Below are 24,917 nucleotides of genomic sequence, written 5' to 3' on the forward strand. Positions count from 1 at the left end.
TCGTCCATCTTTGTCTTTTCTATATCATTTGATAATACAATATTGGAATAACAAATCTTCTGAAAATTTTAACAGAAAAGTTTTTTAAACTATCTGAGGCCAGGCTTCTGTGGTCCTTACGAAAGAATGATGATGTTTAATGTAGGATGGTTTCATGCACTTTGTGGGCCTGCCAATGTAATTTATATCCACTGCATCAAAGTCCATGCGGCCATGTGAACTTATATGCAGATTAATGCAAAACTATTAAGTGTAAGATGAATGGACTTAGCTGGGAAGATAATAAATCTGAAACAGTAATTTCTGTCTTTAATATCAGATCTATACAGAAAAATAGGGGATTATTTCAAACTGAATTCTCTTTTTTATTGCTTATCTAAGAGTCTTGTGATCACATAAAGGTATGTATAAATCTTTATTTATGAATTGGGTAATAATTACAGATTTCTATCTTATAAATTATAGATTTTGGACCCTGATTACAATTATAGATATTGAGGGTTGTCAAATTGTAGTGTTCTACAATATGATTTTTTATGGCCCCTTAATGCCTTTCTTTTCCAAATTTTGGGTTTCCAACAGAAATACTTCAGTCTGAGGCTCAACCAAATAAAATTGTAGAAAGTGAAGGCTTTTTCCTGTTGCTGCTAGCCGTAGTTTAATCAAAGTTTCTCACGTCTTGACTGATTTAGACTTGAATGAATTCAATGACACATAATTTCCAGAAACCAAGGTTCAGCAGCCCACTGTCATTATATTTTATGCTGCTTAGATTATGTTACCTATTTTGCAAGAGAACATTGAAGCTGCGCAGTCTATTTTGATAATTACTGCCATTATATTTGAAAAACTTTTTCAGGTCATTGGGAATGATTGGTTAATGACCTTTGATAGTTGCAAAATAGTTCTCCACCCAGAAAATTACATGAACCCTTGGCTGTGAGCATTTACAATATTTGCTGAACTCCTAAAGCATCTAGCAGGAGCATCTTTGCTCACCCCATTTTGAAGTGTGCAACCTTGAAATGTCAGCTTGTTTACAAAATTGGAAATCATATGCAGCTTGAATGCAGTGTTTATTTTGAGAAAACTCTTTTAATTTGCTCATGAAAATTATATATATTTGGTAATTTATTGTGCAAGACAAATGATTAGATATTATTATTCAATAAACGAAACACCAAGACTTTGCTATTGGGGCTTGAAATATTCTCTTTTACATTAGCAAATTTCATGATGTTGATTCCAAATTTCCTGGCACTAACCACTGGCTTTTTTTTGGCAACAAAACAAGTGATATATCATGGTTTTGTTTTACAATACATGATTGTATTAATCACAATTTTATTTATGTTTAGCAAATAAGGACCTATTATTTTAGTACTTTCTATCAGGAATAATGGGACTTGTGTACTAAATCTATCTATCTTTATATATATATATATAGAGAGAGAGAGAGAGAGAGAGAGAGAGAGAGAGACACACACACAAACAATTTATATATTATTGTTAAGTTTTGGGTCCTATTATGCTCAGAGATATCGAAGAAGGAAGGTGTGCATGTGAGCATGCATGTATGAAACATTCTTATGATGTATTTCCTTTACTATCTCCTCTATAACTTGACTGGGATAGCATTTATGTTTTATCAGTTCTAAAAAGACATTGATTTTTACCAAGAATCATTTCGGTTATTTGCACCCAGTCTGGAATTAGGTCAAAAGAATGATAAACACAGATCTTCCCATCTTTGATTATAGTTATAAACTGTTCCTAACCAAAACTGTCAGTTGCACACAATATACATGGTTTTTTTTTATGTGAAAACCCTTTTCAAATGGTTTCTTTTTTAGGGCCTTTTTTCAATGTGTGTTTGTAGATACCCCCTGTCCCTATTTTATGTAATGGTCCAGGCCTGTTCTTAGCTTTTAGATTAGTATAGCTATCACTAGTCAGTAATTTTTAGAACATAAGCATTATGTTATTGGGGTGGAAGGGTTTGCATTTGCAACCAGACTTTATGCTCTCTATACATCAAGTACAAAGCTAGATAAGCATTATGTTGTTGGGGTGGAAGGGTTTGCATTTGCAACCAGACTTTATGCTCTCTATACATCAAGTACAAAGCTGTCCTTATCGTGTTTGATTATCATTTACATTGAATTGTTTCTGTTTCATTTGTTTTCTTTTCAGTTTGTTTAAAATATACTTCAGTGTTTATTCAGGATCCTCTTTACACATGACTCTTGTTGAGGCATGGAAGTTTATAATCTCCTGTTAGAAGTTACATTTTATCTTTACAAATGTTTTATGGCAGCTTTTCATCTGTTGCAATGGTATGTAATGTTTTGAAAAAGCGATCAATGCAAAGTGTAGATTCCTTTTGATGCTTGATAGTATTTTACTTTTGAAATTAACCAATTAGCAAGACTCAGGCGATATGTCTGCTTGATTGATGTTTACTTTCCTGTTGTTCTCTACATTATTACTTTTGTTTGAAACAAAGCTACTATGATATTTATTGTTATAGCAATACCAGCCAGAGTAAATTGAAGATTCTCTTTGATGCTTGACAGTAACTAGTAATAGATGGGATCACTTGGGCATGGCAGTTTGTACCTTATCCTATGTTATTGATGGAAATTTAAAGCCAGGACTCTGTGCTTAATTACTCATAATGATGGCAATTTGACACGTGTCCTGTGAATATTGCCATCTATTGCTTAATGACTCATATCGATGGCAGAATGTTACTATCCTGTACTTAATTACTGATATCAATGGAAATTTGACTGGTGTCCTATGAATGTTACTATCCTGTGCTTAATGACCGATATTGATGACAATTTAGCACATCTCCTAAGAATTTTGACATCTTGTGCATAATTACTAATATTGATGGCAATTTGATTGATGTCCTGTTAAGATTACCATAATGTGCTTAATGACCAATATTGATGGCAATTTAGCATGTATCCTGTGAATATTGCCATCCTGTGCTTAATGACTGATATCAATGGAAATTTGACTTGTGTCCGATGACTATTGCTATCCTATGCTTAGTGGCTTTTATTGATTGCAGTTTGACACATGTCCTATGAATATTGTCATCCTGTGCTTAATGACTCTAATTGATGGCAATTTGACACATGTCCTGTGAATATTGCCATCTTGTGCTTAATGACCGATATTGATGGCAGTTTGACACGTGTGCTATGAATATTGCCATCCTGTGCATAATAACCAATATTGCTAGCAATTTGACATGTGTCCTATGAATATTTCCATCCTGTTCATAATAACCAGTATTGATGGCAGTTTGACACATGTCCTATGAATATTGCCATCCCGTGCATGTTTGTCAGATAAGGGGTTTTAAAGTATTTTATTTTTGCAGTTGTGAAGTTAAATATAGGAAAAAGTTTAAGATTTATGTTCATAACTAAGAATGTCTGACTGGAGTATTTTGCATTTGGTCAAAATGGAAAGAAGTGAGTACAGGGAGGTACAAATTTAAAATGTTATAACACTCATTTTTGTTGTATTCTGCAGGAGATAGTAACCTTAAGAGTTTATTACTATTGAAAACAGGTGACAGATATTGATGTTCTCTTTACCTACTTTAAGAGGATGAAATATAAAATTGTTTACCTTTACTATCAATCAGCCTGTAACCACCACAAAGTAATAATTTGTCTTGACAAGGCTACAGATGCCAGGAATTTCACTGACATCTTCAAGCTTCCTGTTTTGCCAGAAATCTTGTTGATTGAAAAATAATTGCAGATATAAATAATCATCAAACTGACACAAGAAAAGCATGAAGTTACTATGTTTGAATTGTTGAATGTTGGTCTTTGAACAGAAAAGAGATAGAAGAGATGATATTGCACTCGGAATACAAAGTTTTCAAATGCCAAACTGAGCTGGGGTGTGTGTGAGGTCAACTCAAGAAAAGACTAAAGTCAGCATCATTCAGTCATGCTTATGTGTTTACCATGGATGAATATCATCAGTATATAAAACATGAAATTAATTATTAAGACTAAGGTTACTGCATTTGTAAGGGAAAATATGAACAAGTTTTTTCAGATAAGTACTGCACAATCTTTGGGACTAAAATGTTAATCCGAGAAAACAAGTTCATATTTTCCCATACAAATGTTGTAACTGTTTTACTATATACTTATTTTCTTATTCTACTTAAGGCTTAATTACACTAAAAGAAACAAACTAATTGAATTTATGTTGCATTTCAAAATAAATACATGTACATGACTGTATACACAATAACAATATAAATACACACATAGCACCACCCAACAACCTTTCAACTTCATTGCATGCTCAACGTTAGTTTAAAAAGAATTGTCATTTATGTCTATTTAAAACTGAAATTTAGAATCATATTGTGGATGAAAGTGCATTGTAATAACTTTTCCAGTTGGTCTGGAATGGATGGATTTAGGATTTTTTTTGTCATTTCTACTTAGTTGTGCTATATAAGGACTGGATTTATTAGCTGTGTCAATTCCACATGAAGTACATGTGATTTGAATGGGGGGGGATGTGTCTAGACTCAGCTGCATGTGTTTTTCTATTTTGTCATACAATGTTTTGAATCATAATGTAGGAAAAATATGAACTTTTTCAGTTGAAACTATTCAAAAGACACTATGAAGTATCATGTTCATTTCATTTTGAGTGCGGTGAGGAGAATGTGATTGCAGTTGGAAACGTCGAAATTACAGTACAATTTTTTGCAGTGTATAATCAAGTTTTAGAACCCATGACATAGCTCATGTAATTTGGATTTGCACAAAGAAAGTACATTTTGAGGAAATTCAAGGTGCAAAAATTTAAGTATAGTTTTTGACATTCTTATTACCAGCTAAAGAATACATGTTTATGCCTTGTCACTTGCATGCTCTTTGTAGGGACCCCAGCTATATTATGACCTGTATGGCATCTATTGCTAGCCTAAATCTGAAACATTGTGTTAGAAAGTTGATGTGGAAAATTGCAAAGCAGCTGATGTGTGACAGTCCATTCGGCCATCGGAAATAAGAATTCTTCATCCTTTTGGCTTATTGACTCAGAGGCCTTTTACTTTTCTACCAAAACCTTCAGTTGCATTTTTTTACTTGAATTTAGTACTTTGGCTTATAAAATGGTATGTCTGTGATATATATGCCATTGCTCTTGGCCTCCGTATGTTAAATATGCTATTTGTATAGACCCTAGAGAGTTCTGGTCATAGTCAGAACCATTCCATTTACGAAAAGTTGTGAACATTTCTCATGGATAACTGTTTAATTGATCAGAATGGTATTGTCAGTTCTACATCTTTAATGTTCATTGTGGACATGTGAATAATCACATTCATTTGTTTGCTTCTTTGAAAGTTTCATTTGTGATTCAGTAAACTCATCCACATCATTAACTTTATCATCTCTACTTTCAAGTAGACAAAACAGCTTCTTCAGTTATCCACAAACAAATCTAATAAACTAAAACCTAAAGCATTTACTACATGAGTATCATCAATAATGTCAGAACTATTATTTCAGCCTGAACCTGACAGAGGCTGGTAATATTGGTCATGTCTATAAAGCCCTGGGTGCAGGTTTGGTGGCCCTCAGGTCACAGGGCTCCTTCAGGTGAGTTCAGTAATAAAATCAATCAAGATTGTAAGTGTACCAAAACAAAATAGAACTTTAATTTTCAACTATGAAATTTTTATTTGCTATTTTTTACTGATACAAATATGAACTTTTAGACACATTTTTGTCATTACCTTTACAGTTCAAGGTGAATACAAATGACATTACCTTTACATTTCAGGGTGAATACGAATGTCATTACCTTTACAATTCAAGGTGAATACGAATGTTATTAACCTTTACAGTTCAAGGTGAATACAAATGACATTACCTTTACAGTTCAGGGTGAATACAAATGACATTACCTTTACAATTCAGGGTGAATACGAATGTCATTACCATTACAATTCAAGGTGAATACGAATGTTATTACCTTTACAGGTCAAGGTGAATACAAATGACATTACCTTTACAATTCAGGGTGAATACGAATGTCATTACCTTTTCAATTCAAGGTGAATACGAATGTCATTACCTTTACAGTTGAAGGTGAATACAAATGACATTACTTTTACAATTCAGGGTGAATACAAATGACATTACCTTTACAATTCAGGGTGAATACGAATGTCATTACCTTTACAATTCAAGGTGAATACAAATGACATTACCTTTACAGTTCAAGGTGAATGTCATTACCTTTACAATTCGGGGTGAATACGAATGTCATTACCTTTACAATTCAAGGTGAATATGAATGTCATTACCTTTACAATTCAAGGTGAATACAAATGACATTACCTTTACAGTTCAAGGTGAATGCAAATGTCATTAACCTTCACACACATTCATATCAAGATCTAGTTGGCCTTAAATGAAAATGGTGCTCTAGCAGTGGATGAAAATATCAACATGGGGCTTTCAGAAACTATTTCTTATGATGTCTAGTTGGTCTTAAATGAAAATGGTGCCAATCTGACAACCAATATATCCATTATGGTCATCTTGAAAATTTTGTTACCACAACTTCTCTGTAATGGACAGTCATGTTGCTATGAAGGTTTTTAGTTGACCCTGAAATGAATATGGTTTCAATCTCACATCCAATATAACCAGCATGCTGACCATCTATACAATTTTTTATCAGTGACTAGACTTTTTGGACAAATGGTCATGTTGACATTGGTTTTTCTCCTTCAAATACGTTCCCCGATCACATTAACGTTAGGATATAAGCCTGCTACCTCTCGAATCCAGCCCTACTAAAAGACGAAAATTTGTCTTTTCTGTCTATCTCATATAGACCAAAGGGCAATAACTCTTGCCCCTTACCTCCCCTTGCCACCACCAGGTGTCACTAGTTTTTAAGCTTCGCTTGTACTGATAACACGTACATTATACCTCCAAACAATCCAAGCCATCTTAGTGTTAAATTGGACCATCTGAAGTTAAATTTGGATTTATTGCGTTGGACAATCATTCTTCTACAGGTTGTATGCATTATTTTAACAATTTTTTTCAAAATTGAGTGACTTTGTCACCCTTACGGATTTCGTTTACTGAAGACCATGTTACACACACTATCGCGGAACTCGTGTTGTCAATTAAGAGTTAACGCGACACTGACTAATTTCGCTTACTCCGTTAGTAACGGTTGTGGTATTAGCGAATTAATAACATGTTGAATTGCTAATTTGTGCTTTGTTTTCTTTTCTTGTGTCGTTTCAGTAGAAATGTCAACCAAATGCATGAAATGCAAAAAGTTCAAAGCAAAAGAAGACAACCATGACTCTTGTATTGTATGTACCAAGTGTACATCATCTATACCATGCAGCCTGTGTAATACTTGGATAGAGCAAACGTGGGCTGATGTAGTCCAGAAGGCAGCAAAAGGGAGGGATAGACGGAATAAGTCGAAGAAAGATAGCATTGATGTCCTCAGTATACATCCGAAGACAGCCTCCATGGCGAGCCTTGTGGGGACGTTGGGGTCCCCCCTCCACCTAAAGTTCGTCATTTGCTACCATCAGCCACAGTAACATCAGCGGCAATGGAGGAAAATAATGTTGACAGGGTACAACAGTCCAACTTTGAACAGATGCGTTGTTTGGTCCAGGAAACGACGATGCAGCTATTGACATCAGGCCAGATATTACCCTTATTTCCCTCGCTCGCTTCCATAGCTTTTTCTGACTCTTTGGGGGAATGTTCCCCCAATTTTAGGCTGCCCAGTGGGCGTAAGTCCCCCCGCATGTCCGAGCATGGCCTTCGGGCCTGTAAGTCAGGACGCATGGGGATTTTACTGGATCCATCGGATCCATTTCTTTATACAACCTCTACGTCACCGGCCGTCCAGCTGTCCCAGCATGGGGACCTTATTGTTAAAACGGTCCGACCAAACATGACTTACGGGGATTTTAGTGATAAATCCGTCCATCAAGCTGTACCACCGGCAACATACCAATACTGTGGCGGAGATTTTAGTGAGAAATCTGTCCGTCCAGCCAGGCCATTGGAGCAGCCGGTACCGGTGATAGCAGGACTGTCGCCAACATTCAGACCGACCACAAGCCAGACAAACCAGCCATCCATATGTTCACGGCTTATCCACAAGGGAGAGTTAGTGACAGTGTTAAGGATGACGGAATCACGTCGTCAATGCCACCTGTATGCTCTATCCAGAAATGCAAGCTATTACAGAACATGACTCGGCACACAGTGAGGGTGATGAAACTCCTGCAAATCAGCCGTACACAGATCCAACCATGGAACAGAATGAGTTTGGCTTCAAGGCGGCAGTGGAAGAAATTTATAGGCTGTTGGCAATTTCAGAATGCCCTCCACCTCCTACCACCACTCAAGACTACAAAGTTAAGGCGTCTGTAGATCTTGACGGGGAGGAAGAGACGCCGTCCTTCCGGCTCCTTCCCCAGTCGGCAAAAATTAAGGAGATCAATGATCGTCTATCAGGACGAATAGGTGATCTGGGTAATGTTAAGGCGTTCTTTTCAGAAAGCCAAATACCAGCGACGTTGTCGTGTCGCTGGTACAAAACTCATTCAGACACCTTCAGTACGGATCTTCCGGCCCTGGACAAAAATATGGCAGCAGTTCACATGTCCGCTCCACTGTTTTACAAAGTGGACAAAAATGTGTTCCATGCCATGTCAAAGCTAGTCCGGAACGTAGTCGCTACGTCTTCAATGTTAGACTTGGCTTCATTAGCCATTTTCCGACTCGCAGAAAAATCCGACAACGACCACGCTTGGGAAACGACGGCCCGGATTGCTAGAGTTATAAACAGGACAGCTCACCATTCCATGGCTAATGCATTGACTGCTTCTGCCAACTTAGACCTGATATGACGTGACGCATGTCTGCGAGCCACGTCGCTCAAGCCCCATCATACTCTGGCTTTACGGATGACTCCGTTTGGGTCGCCTTTACTCTTTGGAGGAAAAATTGAAGAAGTTCGGAAACAGGCAGCTCAGGAACTGCCCCTCCAACTCGCCGCCCAACCCTCGCAGGCGTTTAGAAAAGATCAGCCCCTGCCACAGCGGAGGGATGATTGGCGGACCAGGGACAAGGGATCCTTACAATCAAATGTGCATTATAGATCCCAACCCAATGCCAGGAGACAACAGTCTAATCAAACTAGGAGGCAACCATACAGAGGCGGTAAGAAACAAAGTTTCTCCGTCTTCAAGCCTCCTAACTCTAAAAATTGACATACCCTCTCCACCACCCACGGACAGCCTACCTGTGGGCAGCCACCTCCTGCAATTTCAGGACCACTGGACCACCTTGTTTCCTCAGAACGATTGGGTGATCCAGGTCATTTCGGAGGGACTTCGGATTTCATTTATCCAACCTCCTCCCCTGTCCTCCTCTCCCCTCTTCACGGACGTACCGTCTGATCGGGAGAAGGATACCTTTCTACAACAGGAGATATGGTCGCTCATAGAAAAACGGGCGGTGGAGATTGTCAAAAAACCACAATCGCCAGGGTTTTATTCCAGGCTGTTTCTTATCCAGAAGGCAAAAGGCAAGTTGAGGCCGATCATCGACCTGAGTCGCCTCAACCAATACATTTTACTACCGAAATTCAAGATGGAAACGGTGAGATCAATCCGTCTTTCCATCCGGCGGGACGAGTATGCCGTCAGTCTAGATATGACCGACGCATATTTTCACGTCCCTATCCACCCGGCGTCACGGAAATTTCTCTGATTCACTTAACGTGATGCGGTTTATCAGTTCCAGGTCCTACCCTTTGGCCTCAACATCAGCCCTTGGGCTTTTACCAAGGTTATGGATTGCGTCATCACCCTGTTCCGCTCGACTTCTTCTACAGGGATGGCAGTGTACTTGGACGACATCCTCCAGAAACATGTGGTAAGTTCTATTCTGCTCAAAGGCAGAAATGATCTTTTAGCACTTTTAGATCATCTAGGCTTTCTTGTGAACTGGAAAAAGTCCGATCTCTGTCCATCCCAGTGTTTTGTCCATCTGGGCATGGAGTTTCTCACCGATCTGAATCTGGTACGGCTTCCTCGTGCTCGCGTAATCTGGATCGTCGAGTCCGTTTCCAACAGGACGTGGATTTCAGCGAGAGAATTCTTGCAACTCCTCGGATTATTCAATGCGGCGGCGGACTTGATCCCGCTTGGTCGTCTGTTTATGCGTCCCTTACAAATGACGTTACTGGCACAATGGCGCCCCTTTTCAAGTCCCCTCAATCAAACAATAATGATCACGCCCGAGATACGATCGTTCCTGCGTCAGTGGCACAACCCCGGTTGGCTGTCCACGGGGATTCCTCTGGAGATGCCCCAAGCAGAGATAACGGTATGTACCAACGCCAGTACCTACAGTTGGGGTGCCCACCTGTTGCTGGACTTTGCTACAGTCAGCGGCATGTGGGAGCCAGGGCAGAGGCTTTTCCACATCAACCTTTTAGAAATGAGGGCTGTCATCAATGCCTTTCATTTCTGGAAGGATCAACTCTCAGGAAAAACTGTCCTCATTATGTCAGACAACTCTGTGGTGGTGACTTACCTCCTCAAACAAGGGGGCACCAAATCACCAGACCTGTGCATTCTGATCTGGCAGTTTCTACGTTGGTGCAACAACCTCCACATCAACATACAAATCAGACACATTCCCGGCAGACTGAATGTCTTGGCCGACACTCTATCAAGGAAAGGTCAAGTCATTCACACAGAATGGTCACTCCATCAATCAGTCTTTCTTCGGATTTGCACACTTTGGGGGCGTCCGATGATCGATCTTTTTATGACAAGGTGGAATCGCAAGTTGCCCACCTTCGTCTCTCCGGTTCCAGACCCAGAGGCTTGGGCCGTGGATGCTCTGTCAATCAGCTGGGAGGGGTTGTGGGCATCCGCCTACCCTCCCACGGTTTTGGTACCGAAAATAATCCAGAGGTTAAGGGGTCAGAACTGTCAGATGATTCTGATTGCCCCTCTCAGATGGAACAAGTCCTGGGTCACCGATCTACTCGATCTAGCGATAGATCTACCCAGGAAGATTCCAACCAGCCCAAATCTTCTCAAACAACTGCGGTCACAGGTGTTCCACCCCTGCCCGGACCGTCTTCTTCACGCTTGGCTCTTGTCCGGGCAGCCTTGCGAGACAAACAATTTAAACCTTCGATTGTGGAGAGAATCTCAAGAGCATGAAGGCCCTCCACACTGAAGGCTTACAAGGGAAAGTGGCGTGTTTTCAGGGACTGGTGCCATATCAATAACATCGTCCCTTTGAGTGTCTCAATCCCTCAACTGGCGGACTTTTTTCTCTGGCTTTTCGAGGAGAAACAGTTGGCCTCAATTACTATCAAAGTCTACCGCTCCATGATATCAGACACATTCCGCCATCGTGGTAGATGTGATATTGGGCATAACAAAGATCTGTCAGATCTTTTAGCCAATTTTGATTTCAATCGACCAAAATCCCTCACCCTGTTTCCAAAATGGAATCTGTCCTGGGTTTTAACATGGCTCAATTCAGACAAATTTGAACCTTTAGCCCACACCTCGTTAAAGCTACTATCATACAAAACATGTTTCTTGATAGCCTTAGCTTCAGCATGCAGGGTGAGCGAGTTACATGCCCTTTCCAGTGACCCGAACTTTCTTCAGTTCAGATCAGATGGTTCGGTGGTCCTCCTGACGCAACCAGGCTTTGTAGCCAAAAATAGGTTACCATCCATTGGCAATCAAAGAATCGTCATTTGCTCGCTCCTTTCAGTCAAGAGCAGCAGCCATGCAAGATCCTGTTCGTGCACTCAAGCACTATTTAAAATGCACAGAGGCGTGTTGGGACACATGTAAGCGCCTCTTTCTTCCGGTCAAAGCTGGTAAACGGGATATCACCCGTCAAGCCCTTGCTTCATGGCTGAAGTGGGTTATACGCTCAGCGTACTCTGAGGTCTCACAAGATCTGAGTTGCCTCATGAAGATTACAGTTCATGAGATTAGAGCAATCTCGGCGAGCCTGGCATTCGAACGCAATGTTTCGATCCGAGATATAATAGAAGCTGTTGGCTGGCATGCAGAGTCAACCTTCTCCAGTTTTTATCTCAGAGATTTGGCTTCGCAGAGGCAAACCTTGAATCTGGTAGGTCCGGTGTCAGCAGCCCAGATGACCACCAGACCTATTTAAAACAATCAGCACAGCCTATCAGCTTCGCTGGATTCGCCAGTGTAATTTCGTAGATAAGAAGATTTCAATAACTATCTTCTTAACCATATATAGGGGTCACATATCACAGGACCCTAGGCTGTGTTGCTGATGAAATTAGGAGAACGGGTTATTGTTCAAATGGGGAATCCAGCCATCATTCCCTAGAAGGTACCTGGGGTGGAGGTAGGATGCTCAGCATTCCCTCCTCCTATTACTTATTCTCCAAACGTTAATATGATCGGGGAACGTATTTGAAGGAGAAAGCAAATTTTTAGTAAATTGTGTTTCTCCGAGAATACTTACCCGATTACATTACTTAAAAACCCTCCCAACCACCCTGCTATGTGAGCATCCTCATATAATATATATCGCTCAGCTTACAAAACTAGTGACACCTGGCGGTGGCAAGGGGAGTTAAGGGGCAAGAGTTATTGCCCTTTGGTCTATATGAGATAGACAGAAAAGACGAATTTTCATCTTTTAGTAGGGCTGGATTCAAGAGGTAGCAGGCTTATATCCTAACGTTAATGTGATTGGGTAAGTATTCTCGGAGAAACACAATTTACTAAAAATTTGCTTTCACCAAAATGCTACTTACGATACGTTGTTGGTCTTAATTGAAAGAATGTTAGTTTATAGTAAAAGTTCTGACCATATGTTTTAAGGATTTTATAATTATTCCCTTTATAATTTAAAAGTTATATGTTACCTGATATTACTGCATTGCTATATATTTTCCTGGCACTAGGCCCGTAGTCCAATTAATAATTGGAAGTCGAGAACAAAAAGCAGCATGATCCCAGTCTGAATCCCTTGTCAACTTCTCTAATTAGGAAAATATCCTTCACATGTTGAGTTCTTTAGTGCTCAACATTTTCATTATCTAATTTGTCTTTTAGTACGTCGGTCATATCCTTTTTGTTTTTTGTTGTATTTTATATTTTGCCGGCATTCCTTGCATAATATCTATTTATGTGTGTCCTTTTTAGTTTATTTTGTGGGTTTTGAGCAGTGCTTCACTTTATTACTCTCTTATTAAATTGGTGTTAGGGTAAGCGTTATCCATTCAGTTTATATGTCAGTATTACATAGGTCTTATGGTATTTCCTTTCAGTATTAAATATGTCTTAAGGTATGGGTAAATCTGGTGTTAAAAGGCAGCATGGAACACAAACCTCATCCATTTAGCATGCATTTTATGTGTATACATGGACATTTATCTTTGTTTCATTGCCTTGGACCTGGCAAGTTATGGAACTTGGTGAAAAGTTGGAGTGCATATAGGACCAAGAAGGGACCTCCTTCCATTCCCGTGATAAGTCTCTGGCACTTTCCAATTGAGGAAATTCAGCAACTTCCATAAAGGAGGGGTTCATAGCTCTTTCCAGAGTATGGAAATTGCCTGCTCCTATGAGATCATTTAAGTTTGGTAGGAAGTTATTAGGGATGGATCCTTGGTATATTCCAGTACAGACGAGTTGCCCAGCAGCAAGTCCTGCCTTTCCTATGCGAGTGTCTTCCGGAAGATGGAGATATCATTCTCAGTCAGTGATACCATTAGGCAAAACCATGCTTATCATAGATCTACAGGTTGTCTGTTGTCTCATTCCCTTCTTCCCAACCCAAAGTAAATACTTTTGTCTGAGACAGGAGATCTTTCAGTTTTGGGTGCTTCCTTTAAACATAGCTTCAGCTCCCAGAGCATTCACCAGGGTGGTGGGTGTAACAGCAGCTCATTTAAAGCCATTAAGGGTCCCCAGCCTACAGTACGTCTATGACTGATTGATGCATAAAAATTCTCAGATGTGCCCATCAGAGGGATCTTTCTCTTTCTTGGGAGACTTTGACTCTAGGCCTAATCCCCAAACAGAAGAAGAATGAAGAATGTCCTGTCCATATCAGCACTGAAATGTGGCGATGGCAAAGTTTTGTATACAGTTTCAAATAAGGCCTCAACATGGTTGAGTTTCCTGCTGTAAAATCATTGTTCCTGTGCAATGGTGTCTGCATGTGCCTGGTGATATAACTTCTTTCCCAAAATACTATCATAAAATCCACCTTGCATAAAACATACTAAGCAAACACTCAAGATGTTTGTTATTCACATGTACCCACTCAAACTCTGATTTCCAATAATTGTTGAACTATAATATTTCCTGGCCATGGTTATTTTTTTGAGGATTGAGAGAAAGTATAAATTTTACCATTTTGATATGAATTACCAAAGAAAGGTGTAAGCTACTTTTAAATATTCATTTTAAAACATCTTGAAATAATATAAAAATTAAACAAGATACAGAATCAAATTACTTGCACAAGTGTTTCAGCTGAAGGGGCCCCGAGTGGCCGAGTGGTCTAAAGCGCTCTCCGTTACGGATCACTGCCATCTCACCTTTGTCTGCGTAGGTTCGAGTCTCGGATTCAGCCAATGTGGTTATGTGAGAAAGCTTGCCAGTAGCTTCTGGAGGGTCGGTGGTTCTTTCCGGGGATTTCCTGGGTTCTTCCTCCACCACTAATACTGGCCGCCATGTATAGCCTATCTTGTGCTGAAAAATGGCGTTAAACCCTACAACAACGTTTCAGCTGAAATCATTTTTTGGTCTGTCTATCCATTTCATCACACCTCTGCCAAAGGTTGGCCATTTTTCAATCAAACACTTGCAAGCCATAATGGACCACCTTTTATCCTTTAATTAATTAAAACACCTCAATAAATATCCAGCCTTAGGCCCTAAAATCTTCATGTTACAACAGTGAGGTGATTAATTTATAATGATTTGATTGCGAAGTCTGAATCAGATTTCTCAGAACACATCATTGAACAGGTTTTTGCACTGATGAAACACTTCGAGTCCCCAGTAGACTGGTTATGGCTAGTTTCTTTAATGTGTGGATAGAACACATACAAAATACTGTGTTTCTTTCCTCAAACAATTTCAATACTTTAATTTTCAAAAGCAGTGGATTCTAATTATAAAATGGTATGTAGGTAGACAGCCTTTGAAATAATTTTGTCATACCACTGGTAGAATCATATGTATTGGAAAAGCAGTCAACTTTTTGCACCTACTTTGGTGAACAGACAGGCACGTTGGCAAAATTTTCCCCTTAATTGTCCCCAGCATTGACCCAGATTGTCAACACAAGTCATATATTGGTGCAAAAAAATATCTGACTTTACATTTACACAACAGGTTTTCATTTTTGTAGGGGGAGGGAGCTGTTAAATCTAATGAACTTTTTCATCTTTTTCATCTTTTCATAAAATTACCTCATATCTTACTATGTCCCCATAACAATTACACCTCTCCCTCAGAAACTCATTAGTGTTGGGGTCCATAAAATTTATATCATTTACAACATAGTCAATGGCATAAGGGTTAGTGGATATTAATAACTTTTCTTGATGCATGACTTTAATTAAAGTATCCATTGCCCTGTTCTGATATTCATCTAAATCAGAAGAAGTCAGTTAAGGTCAGTAATTTAATCAGAGACTTTTAGTATAAATTAAGTTATATTGCGTTACTTGCAATATCATGTATCAGTAAAGTTTGAATTACTTCCCTTCCTAGGTCAGAGCACACATTTTAATAACAGTAATACATTTCCTCTTATCCTGGCACTAGTCTCCTTTCTGAGGTGAATATGGTGTTAAATAAAAACCACATTATCCCAGTTTGATTCTTTAGTTATTCTATCATTCAGATTATTGTCTACCGCTCCGGTGGCCTAGTGGTTAGAGCGTCCGCCTCAGAAGCAGGAGGTTGTGGGTTCCAACCCCAGCCGAGTCATGCCAAAGACTTATGAAAATGGTACATACAGCTGCCTCGCTTGGCGCTCAGCATTAAGAGGTTAGTGTTAGGACTGGTCGGCCTGGTGTCAGGATAATGTGACTGGGTGGGACATCATACTATGTGTCTGCGTCATGATGCCCTAGTGCTAGACATCACTATAAACTGCCACACTGCAGACATCTTAGTGATACGAGTGAAAAATTGTTAAAGCTACATTAAAAATCCTAATCACACACACACAAATTATTGTCGCTTTTTCTTAAGACGTCATGATGTTCTTGCGTGTCCCAGGGAACTCAATGTTTACATCATCAGAGTAATCGTTTTTCATATTTACTATCAATCATGTACACTTTTTATGTTTTGGTGTTTTTTCTCCCTGTCCCATACATTTTGTTTATCTTTGTCCCATTTTGTTCATTTTATGTTGTGTTTTCTTCCACCTCACTAGCAACAGGGTACATCATCATTTTCATTCATCACATAGGATGTGAGGGTAACTTTAACCAACCTGATTCTTGTTCCAGTTGAATCTTTATTTTTGGATTTTCTTCAGCCTTTTAGGTAAATGTTACCATTAAAAGGTTGTCTGGACACACCACACCTGGGGCCCTGAGTGGCCGAGTGGTCTAGAGCACTTATTGTTCCAGATTACTGCCATCTCACCTCTGTCTGCGTGGGTTTGAGTCTCAGTCTCAGCTAACATGGGTGCATGAGAAGCTTGCCGGTAGCTTCTGGTGGGTTGATGGTTCTTTGGGTTTTCCAGGGTTCTTCCTCCAGTAGTTATACTGGCCACTATGTATAGCTCTTTTTGTCTCCTTTGGTTTGGTGAGATGTGGGATTTAATCAAAACCAGCTGCACCAGTAGGGACTGGAGGAATGGATCTGATTCCAGTAGAAGAGTAACTGGGTTTTATGGGTAAAATTGGGTAAAATGATGAATAATTGTCTTCTGATGTGTCACCATGTACCAAATTTTGACACTGGACACCATTTATTGACACAGCAATTGAGTATTAAGCACTGGTCTAGGGAAGGGAATCAGGTTGTTACCCCTCTTTATCAGTGTTACTGTTTAATCCCTAAAGGAAAGAGACTCTTGGCTTAGTTCTACTGTCTTGAGAAAGGGTTTGGGTCAACACCACCTTTCTCTATGTTCCTATCCAACCCTTTGGTATTTTGGGTGAATCTTGACTCCATTGATTGGTAGACAGGGCTGGCCATCAAGAGGGGGTTGCCTATCACCTCATCTAAGAAGAGATACACAGTGGGTTTTTCACATCCCTTCTCAATGAGTGGACACAGAATGACAAACTCATAATAATAAAGTTTCCATATCCACGGAGGAGATAAGGGATAGTCCTTTCTCTGCGTAAAAGCACATATAAATCTATAAACTCTTAAAATTGGTAAATGCAGACAAGTACCCAGAAAACCCAGTTGCATTGGACCTTTATCCTCTTTTGGAGTCTCCATCTTTGTCCCACCTGAGAGGTCAGGTGATGGAGGATATGGAATTTTTTGGTCCATTGCCAGGGCAGTAAACTTCTTCCCCATGACCTGTCAGAATTTCTCATTGTTTTTTAATACTAGGATCATCCATTTTCTAAAGGCTCTTAGAGGTGCCATCTAAAACAGTTATTCAATTGCTTCCATGCTCAGCAAGGGTTATGGATCTAACACAGAAGTTGTCTAGAGGCCAAAAGAGGTGGTCTTTTCCCACTTTTACACTTCAGCCCTTGGTTTCTGCTTCTAGGTATATAGTCCATTTGCCTGTTTGACCCATTGAGCCCATTCCTTCCTCCAGCTATTGACTTGTGTGCTTCCAAGGTGGAGATATCAGTTGGGTATTTGGGCCCATGCCTTAGTTAAGTCCCTTGAGACTTTGGAAGTCAAGAATCATATACTAGTTACTATAACCTCAAATGGCAAGCTTTTTTCTTTTTCCTGCTGCCTTCAGTCTGTGAAATCGTTGTCTCCAGCCATTTTGCAGAGATTTTTGGCCATTGCCAAGACATAAAGACAAGCTCTTGATATCCACGACACTCTTTGCTGAGCTTCTTTACATCAGTAGAAATGCCTCTTTGGAGACATCAAAAGTCTTGCTGGAGCACAGCAAAAAGCTTTTGAGGGTTGCCATGCTTAACGTGGTGATGCTAGTTGGATGGCCGATGCCTACAGTGGCCTCACAAGATTTAATGGATAAGTCCTGATCCTGGTCCTGGCTTAACTGATAAAGAAATGCTTAAATCCTGAAAGGTTAATTTTTTTCTTTCACTTGTTTTTAGCCAGGACCCTAGCAGAACCGTCAGACCAATTTTAAAACTCCTTCCTGCTAATCTTTCATGTGATAAAGTTGCTGACAGGGCTTGGGGAGGAAGTATGTATATACCCCCTTTCGCTAATGATTGAGGCCATGGGTATCAGGCAGATAGGTAGTCGAACCTCTCCAGTGAAGTCCCTCTCTTCCAGATATTTCATGAGGTGCTAAACTCGTGGATGTTTGCTTGATTGTCTGGAGCCTCGTACATTGGACGTTTTCAGAGGAGATTACTCTCTGAGTCATCTACATTGGACAGGATAAATATTTTGGCTCACAGTCTGTCCATACAGGGTTGTGTGATCCTCACAGATTGGTCTCTCCACCAGTGAGTAGCAGAGGCACTTTTTCAAATGTGGGGAAGCCAGTAATAGACTTGTTTCCTAAGAGGCTGAACAACAAACTCCCATCCAGACCAATGGCTGAAGTGGGATCACCAGTATCTCCCCAACTTTCACATTAATTCATCAAGTGTTTCATAGAGTCAGGTCCTTCACATCATGGCTCTTCATGGCCCCCCTCCCACACTTGTGTTGTAAGAAAACTCATTTACCTAAATTTAAAAGAAAATAAATTATCGAAACCATCTCTTTCTCTCTCTCAAAGATAACTCTAATATTTGACAGCCACCGTCTCTAGGTGTGTTCTTCTGATGATCAGAAGAGATTATCAGTTTCTTGCTGAGATAGATCTTTCCTGAGAATAAAAGCTGTCTCTGAATCTTTGGTTTTTCATATTCATTTATTTTCAATCTTCACTGGATGATATCACGTAAGCTGCCTTTTGGTAGCCTCACTCCATCTTTTCATTTTACCTTTGATCAGTGTTGCACGAGAGCGAAGGCATTTACACATTAGTATCCAGTTGTGTCATCACAACAAGTTATGAAGCAATTCTCCAACCGGTAATAGAGCACCCTATATAAGCATAATGGCAGGTTCACATTGACAGCTTATCGATAGGCCATTAGCCTCCAGCCAGGCCAGCATATTCATTAATACAGTAATAGCAGTTAATGACATTGAATTACTGCTTAAAATAGATTCTTTAGATTAAGTTAATTTTAATTATGTTATATGTACCTGCTGATATTGCCTAATTCCCTCCTCTCCCCTCACTTAGATGTCCTTCCTTTTTGGTCCAGGTAAAATATTCCAAGTGTTGGAAATTACTAAGGAATTAGACTGCTTTGTTGTTGGTTTTTCTTTTTTGTTCTAAACCTCCAGCTACTAGTTGGAAGAGGGAACATTCACCTTAGAATGGAGACTTGTGCCACAAAAAGAGGTAGTAATGCGATAACAGTAAGTACAACTTGCTTTAAATTAGTGGCTGCCTCCCCTGCCCACCCACCCCCCAAACATATTCATCATAAGCAAACACTAATGAACTATAGCCTCATAGTTAAACTAACACTCACAAACCACCAGAGCCAAACAAATAAATATGTTTGTACTGGTTTATTTCTCAAGAATATGATAAAAGTTCTTATTTGATAGTTCATTCCACATAGAATTGCAAAATTGTCCTATTGGTAACTCAGTAAATTTTCAGTTCAGCATCATTAAATGTAGCTAAAAGCACCTAATTCATTTAACTCAAAATATTTTAAACTGATTAGGTCGTTTTAGCTACAGTTAATGATGCTGACTTGAAAATTTCTAGAGTTAACGATAGGAAAATTTGTGATGCTATGTGGAACAAACTATAGTACAATCCTAGATAATTTATATTAATAAAAAAATCTACCATAAAAACAGAGAAGAGATAAAAATATTGCAAGTTTCTTTACAAGAAAGTGATGTTTAGATGTGTCACTGCTAATTCTGAAGAATAAGCCACAGATTAGCCAAAACCAAAAACTTAGGACCTGTCTAAAGAGACAAACAATTAGGTTGACCCTTGCATGAATGTTATTGTGAAGTCTGTACCTTTCATGTATTCGGTTGAAACATTTTGTTAATTAGCTTGGGTCTTCATCCAATAGAGACCACTAAATTCTGAAAAATTGTCAAAATAAATCCAGCTTAGCTGCTGAGTAAGCATTTAATTAGTTTCTCATGGAATCACATGTGGACATAAAATAAAACAACACCATATAAGAGGGTATATCACATTTATAATGATTACATTGAAACTGAACTTAAAAAGGAAATTTAAATGCAAATTTTGCCTAATAAAGTTCTTTCTTCCTAAATCCTTGGAAACAGTTTGAGGGGAGGGGGAGGGTGTCAAAGGGGCTAACTTTGTACATAATGTACATTAGGTTCTTCATTCTTGGTTAACTCTTTTGCATTTAATCAAGGTTTTTTGCAGATGGTATAAATAATTTCATACCTGGAATCATAAAATTTGACGAGTACTACAGCCTCACAAAAGTATGGCACTGTGACCCATATTTTGTCTTTTGCCATCTTTGGTTCAGTTGATGATGTTACTGTTCACACTTTAATCAGTTAACTAGGTGATTGTATATGTCTTTTAGGACCACACCCACATCATAATAGGTCACTTTGATCTATGTTTCACATTGTACTGGCTAAAGGTTCAGTTTTGTATTTAGTTCACGAGATATATGTTTTGGTCATGTTCTGTGCATACTATCCAATCAAGAATCATTAAATTTTAGGATGCATCTTGATGAGTGCTTCTGCCTCATTTCATTAGTAGGTTGTTATGGCCCATATTTTATGCATCACTGACTTGGGTTTTGAATTCTGTGTTTGATGTTCATTTCTCACACACCATTTCTGCACAAAGTGTGAAATTAATAATGATATTCATTTCTCTTTCTACCACAAAATTACAACAAAAGAAGCTCATTTTTTCCTCAATTTTACTCCCTTTGGTTTGGTGTTTGAATTCAGTTAATGACCACATGAGTTTTGGGCATGCTATATAAAATGATACATAGTATCATGAAATTTGGCAAGTGGATTCATCTTGAAAAGTTCTACATCCTTTTTGCAAAAAGAGGTCTTTGTGATCTATATGAAATATCTACATTTTATATTTTATCATCTTATTCTTCATATTTACATTTATTTGGAAGGGTTTATTTCCAAACTTACAGACCTACGTAATTTATTGCAGCCATGGTGGTCATATTGAAAACATCCAGTATGGCTGCCATAGCAACCATCTTGAAGATCTTATTATTTTGTCCCATGGTCATATTAACATGGGATTTCTAATAAAAATCTTCTTATAATGTCCGGTAATGGGTCCTAAATAAAAATGGTGCCAATCTGACATCCAGTATGGCTGCCTTGTAGTCATCTTGAAAATGTTGTTATTGTTAATCCTCCTGAATGACGTTGACTAAGTTTTTCTAAAAGAAGATGGTGTCCATCTGACATCCAGTATGGCCACCATCATGACAATCTTCTTAATAGAATAGATGGCTTATCATTATGGGATTTTCACTTTAGAAAAACTTATAATCTCTTGTTGGACCTAAATGAAAATTGTGCCCCTCAGACATTCAGTGTAGCTGCCATGGTGGCCATCTGTACTGTCAAGTTGTTGTTGTATCTTCTGAAAGAGTTGTTTTATTGACATGTGGTTTTAACTAAAAGAATTCATATAATGCCCAATTGGTCTTAAATGAAAATGTTGCGACTCAGACATCCAGTATGGCTGCAATGGCAGTCATCTTCAATACTTTATTATTATTACTTCTAACGTATTAAAGTTGGTATTTTACTTGAAAGACTCCTTCAGGAGAAACTGATTATATTTCCATGCTCTTTTAGCAAAGTTTGCATTTTATTAAGTTTTTGCAAGTGTTGGTCTTGGCTTTTTTATGTCTAAAGTTACTTAAGCAACAGCAAATAATAACATTTATTAAAAAAGACAAAGTCTATAAGTTGCAAATAGCAAATAAAATGCAAACGTTTTTCAGCTGGCATGAAAATGTATAAGAGAGGCAGCAGCATGTTGAGGGGCTTTATAGTGAGGGATCTCTATATGACTAATCCGGTGGTCATGGGGTTGCTTAGGCAGCATTAAAATTTACATGGTATTGTGTTAAAGTTTATAAAATGCCCTGTAAGGGAGGTAATGGATGGATGGATGGATGGATGGATTTTATATAAACCTAAGTCTCATAAAAAAATCAAAGATGTTCTCAGTGTGAACGTATTGATGGGATGCATTCCAGGTAAAAAGGTTTCTGCCTTTAGTTGTCTCTTTTGACATGCAGAAGGGCACATTGGCCATATTCTGCAACCATTATTAAGCAAGGGAAGATACATAACAGTGTAGTTTGCAATGCATGACATGTTTTCTGAAGAACATTTGTTTTACAGCATGCTGTAACAAAATTTCTCAGATCTCTAGTCACAGGTTTTTTGACATTGTGTTTGTCATTGTCAGGAGAGTGCTGATGAAACTTGTGATGGCTGCAGGGGACAGTAACAGTAACGGCTGCGTTGCAGGTGCCCTGTTGGGATGTAAGGTGGGCTTCTCCAAACTACCTCAAGACTGGGTCTCTGGGCTCAAGAAAAAACAGACAGCCTGGCTTAACACAAAAATTAACCTTCTGCTGGACATGATGGGCCTACCCTGACGCTGGATGTCTGGCTTACCCTGACACTGGATGTATGTGTGAAATTGACTTAAGAATATTGTTGTCTTATCTGCATTTGCAGATAGCAAGATATAGGTATCACATTTTGGGTCTTGACACCATTGTCATTATAAGTATCATCAATGATGTTGACATTTGAGTTTTACAAAATCATGTTGTACATATATTCATGTTAGTGATAGTACATGTAATAAAGAATTCTTATGAACAGTTGTTTTATACATATACTCCTACCCAATTTCAGTAATGGGATATATATGATAACTGTGGCAATATCATGTTGTTGCTCTAACCAAGCATTATATGCTTCAAAGAGGTAGTTGCACTGTAAACTCATTTATTTTGTGGGGATCTGTTTTGAGGTGTGTGGGTGGGTGGGGTAATAAGAACATCTTTTTTGTCAGGACATGTATTCATGGAGTGGAGAAAGGGTCCTGCTGTTTTCACAGAAAGGATCATTTCTAGCTGGATATTTACAATCGTGGTTTTTAGCAAACACAAAATTCCCAAAAATGATGCCTCAAAAAAACAAAAAACAATTTAACCAAGTGAACTTTGAAGTTGATGTTTTTATCTCTTACTATGCTTACAGCAGACAGCTCAAATATACAAACTTTATGTTGGAGCTGTTTAATCTTTTAAAAATATATGGTTGCTCAAAGAGCATTATGGCAGCCTCACAACTGTCATAGATTTGCATTGAAGCAGCCTCACAACTTTCATAGATTTGCATTGAGGCAGCCTCACAATTGTCATAGATTTGCATTGAGGCACCCTCACAACTGTCATAGATTTGCATTGTGGCAGCCTCACAACTGTCATAGATTTGCATTGAGGCAGCCTCACAACTGTCATAGATTTGCATTGTGACTTCCTCACAACTGAGATTTGCATTGTGGCAGCCTCACAACTGTCATAGATTTGCAGTGTGGCATCCTCACAACTGTCATAGATTTGCATTGAGGCAGCCTCACAACTGTCATACATTTGCACTGAGGCAGCCTCACAACTGTCATAGATTTGCATTGAGGCAGCCTCACAACTGTCATAGATTTGCACTGAGGCAGCCTCACAACTGTCATAGATTTGCATTGAGGCAGCCTCACAACTGTCATAGATTTGCATTGAGGTAGCCTCACAATTGTCATAGATTTGCATTGTGAATTCCTCACAACTGTCTTAGATTTGCATTGTGGCAGCCTCACAACTGTCATAGATTTGCATTGTGGCATCCTCACAACTGTCATAGATTTGCATTGAGGCATCCTCACAACTGTCATAGATTTGCACTGAGGCAGCCTCACAACTGTCATAGATTTGCATTGAGGCAGCCTCACAATTGTCATAGATTTGCATTGAGGCACCCCCATAACTGTGTCGTATATTTGCACTGAGGGAGCCTCACAACTGTCATGTATTTGCATCATATTTTTAGTTGCTCAAAGAACATTGAGGTAGCCTCACAACTGACATGCCTTTGCATAATTTTTTTTTCTTTCTATGTTTTTGGGTTCGGGTTTAGACCATCCTATAAATTAATTTACAGATTATTTAGATATTATCCAGAAAATCTGAATATAGATACTTAACAAAAGAAATATCCCACAAACTATAATAAGTCTGTTTGTAAAGACCTTTCAGCATCAGATGAAGACTTTGCCATAATATTCTTTCCTCGTGCTCTTGGGTTCCTTTAGAGTCATTGCACTTGGACATAATGCTTCTTATTGATGCGGGGGTGGATAGGGAGCATTCAGAGTTCTTTTGGAAATCTTGATATTCTCTGATGGGATTATTTAATGTACTGACTAATCTGAGTCACAGAAATGTATATGACTATTTATGTAAATATTATGCAGATAACTAGGTCACCACAAACAGCATATTGAATTAATCAGTTTGCATCA

At 38.9% G+C, this 24,917-nt stretch overlaps 1 protein-coding gene across 4 annotated transcripts in view; it reads left to right on the forward strand.

The window, feature by feature from the left end:
- The window catches only part of LOC149788612 (uncharacterized), a 57,493-nt gene extending 34,275 nt beyond the window's left edge, over positions 1-23,218 (forward strand). For 3 of the 4 annotated variants that reach the window (XM_089974683.1, XM_089974684.1, XM_089974682.1), the window contains 2 exons: positions 5,571-5,660; positions 22,797-23,218. In XM_089974683.1, coding sequence (XP_089830809.1) covers positions 5,571-5,660; positions 22,797-22,989 — 283 coding nt within the window. In that variant the 3' untranslated portion in view covers positions 22,990-23,218. The remainder of the gene's footprint in view (positions 1-5,570; positions 5,661-22,796) is intronic. The other variant, XM_089974686.1, reaches the window with a different exon arrangement.
- Positions 23,219-24,917: the final 1,699 nt, after the last annotated feature.

Source organism: Sinohyriopsis cumingii, chromosome 11 (assembly GCF_028554795.1).
Source record: "Sinohyriopsis cumingii isolate HCF-2022 chromosome 11, ASM2855479v2, whole genome shotgun sequence".
Classification (NCBI taxonomy): Eukaryota; Metazoa; Mollusca; class Bivalvia; order Unionida; family Unionidae; genus Sinohyriopsis; species Sinohyriopsis cumingii.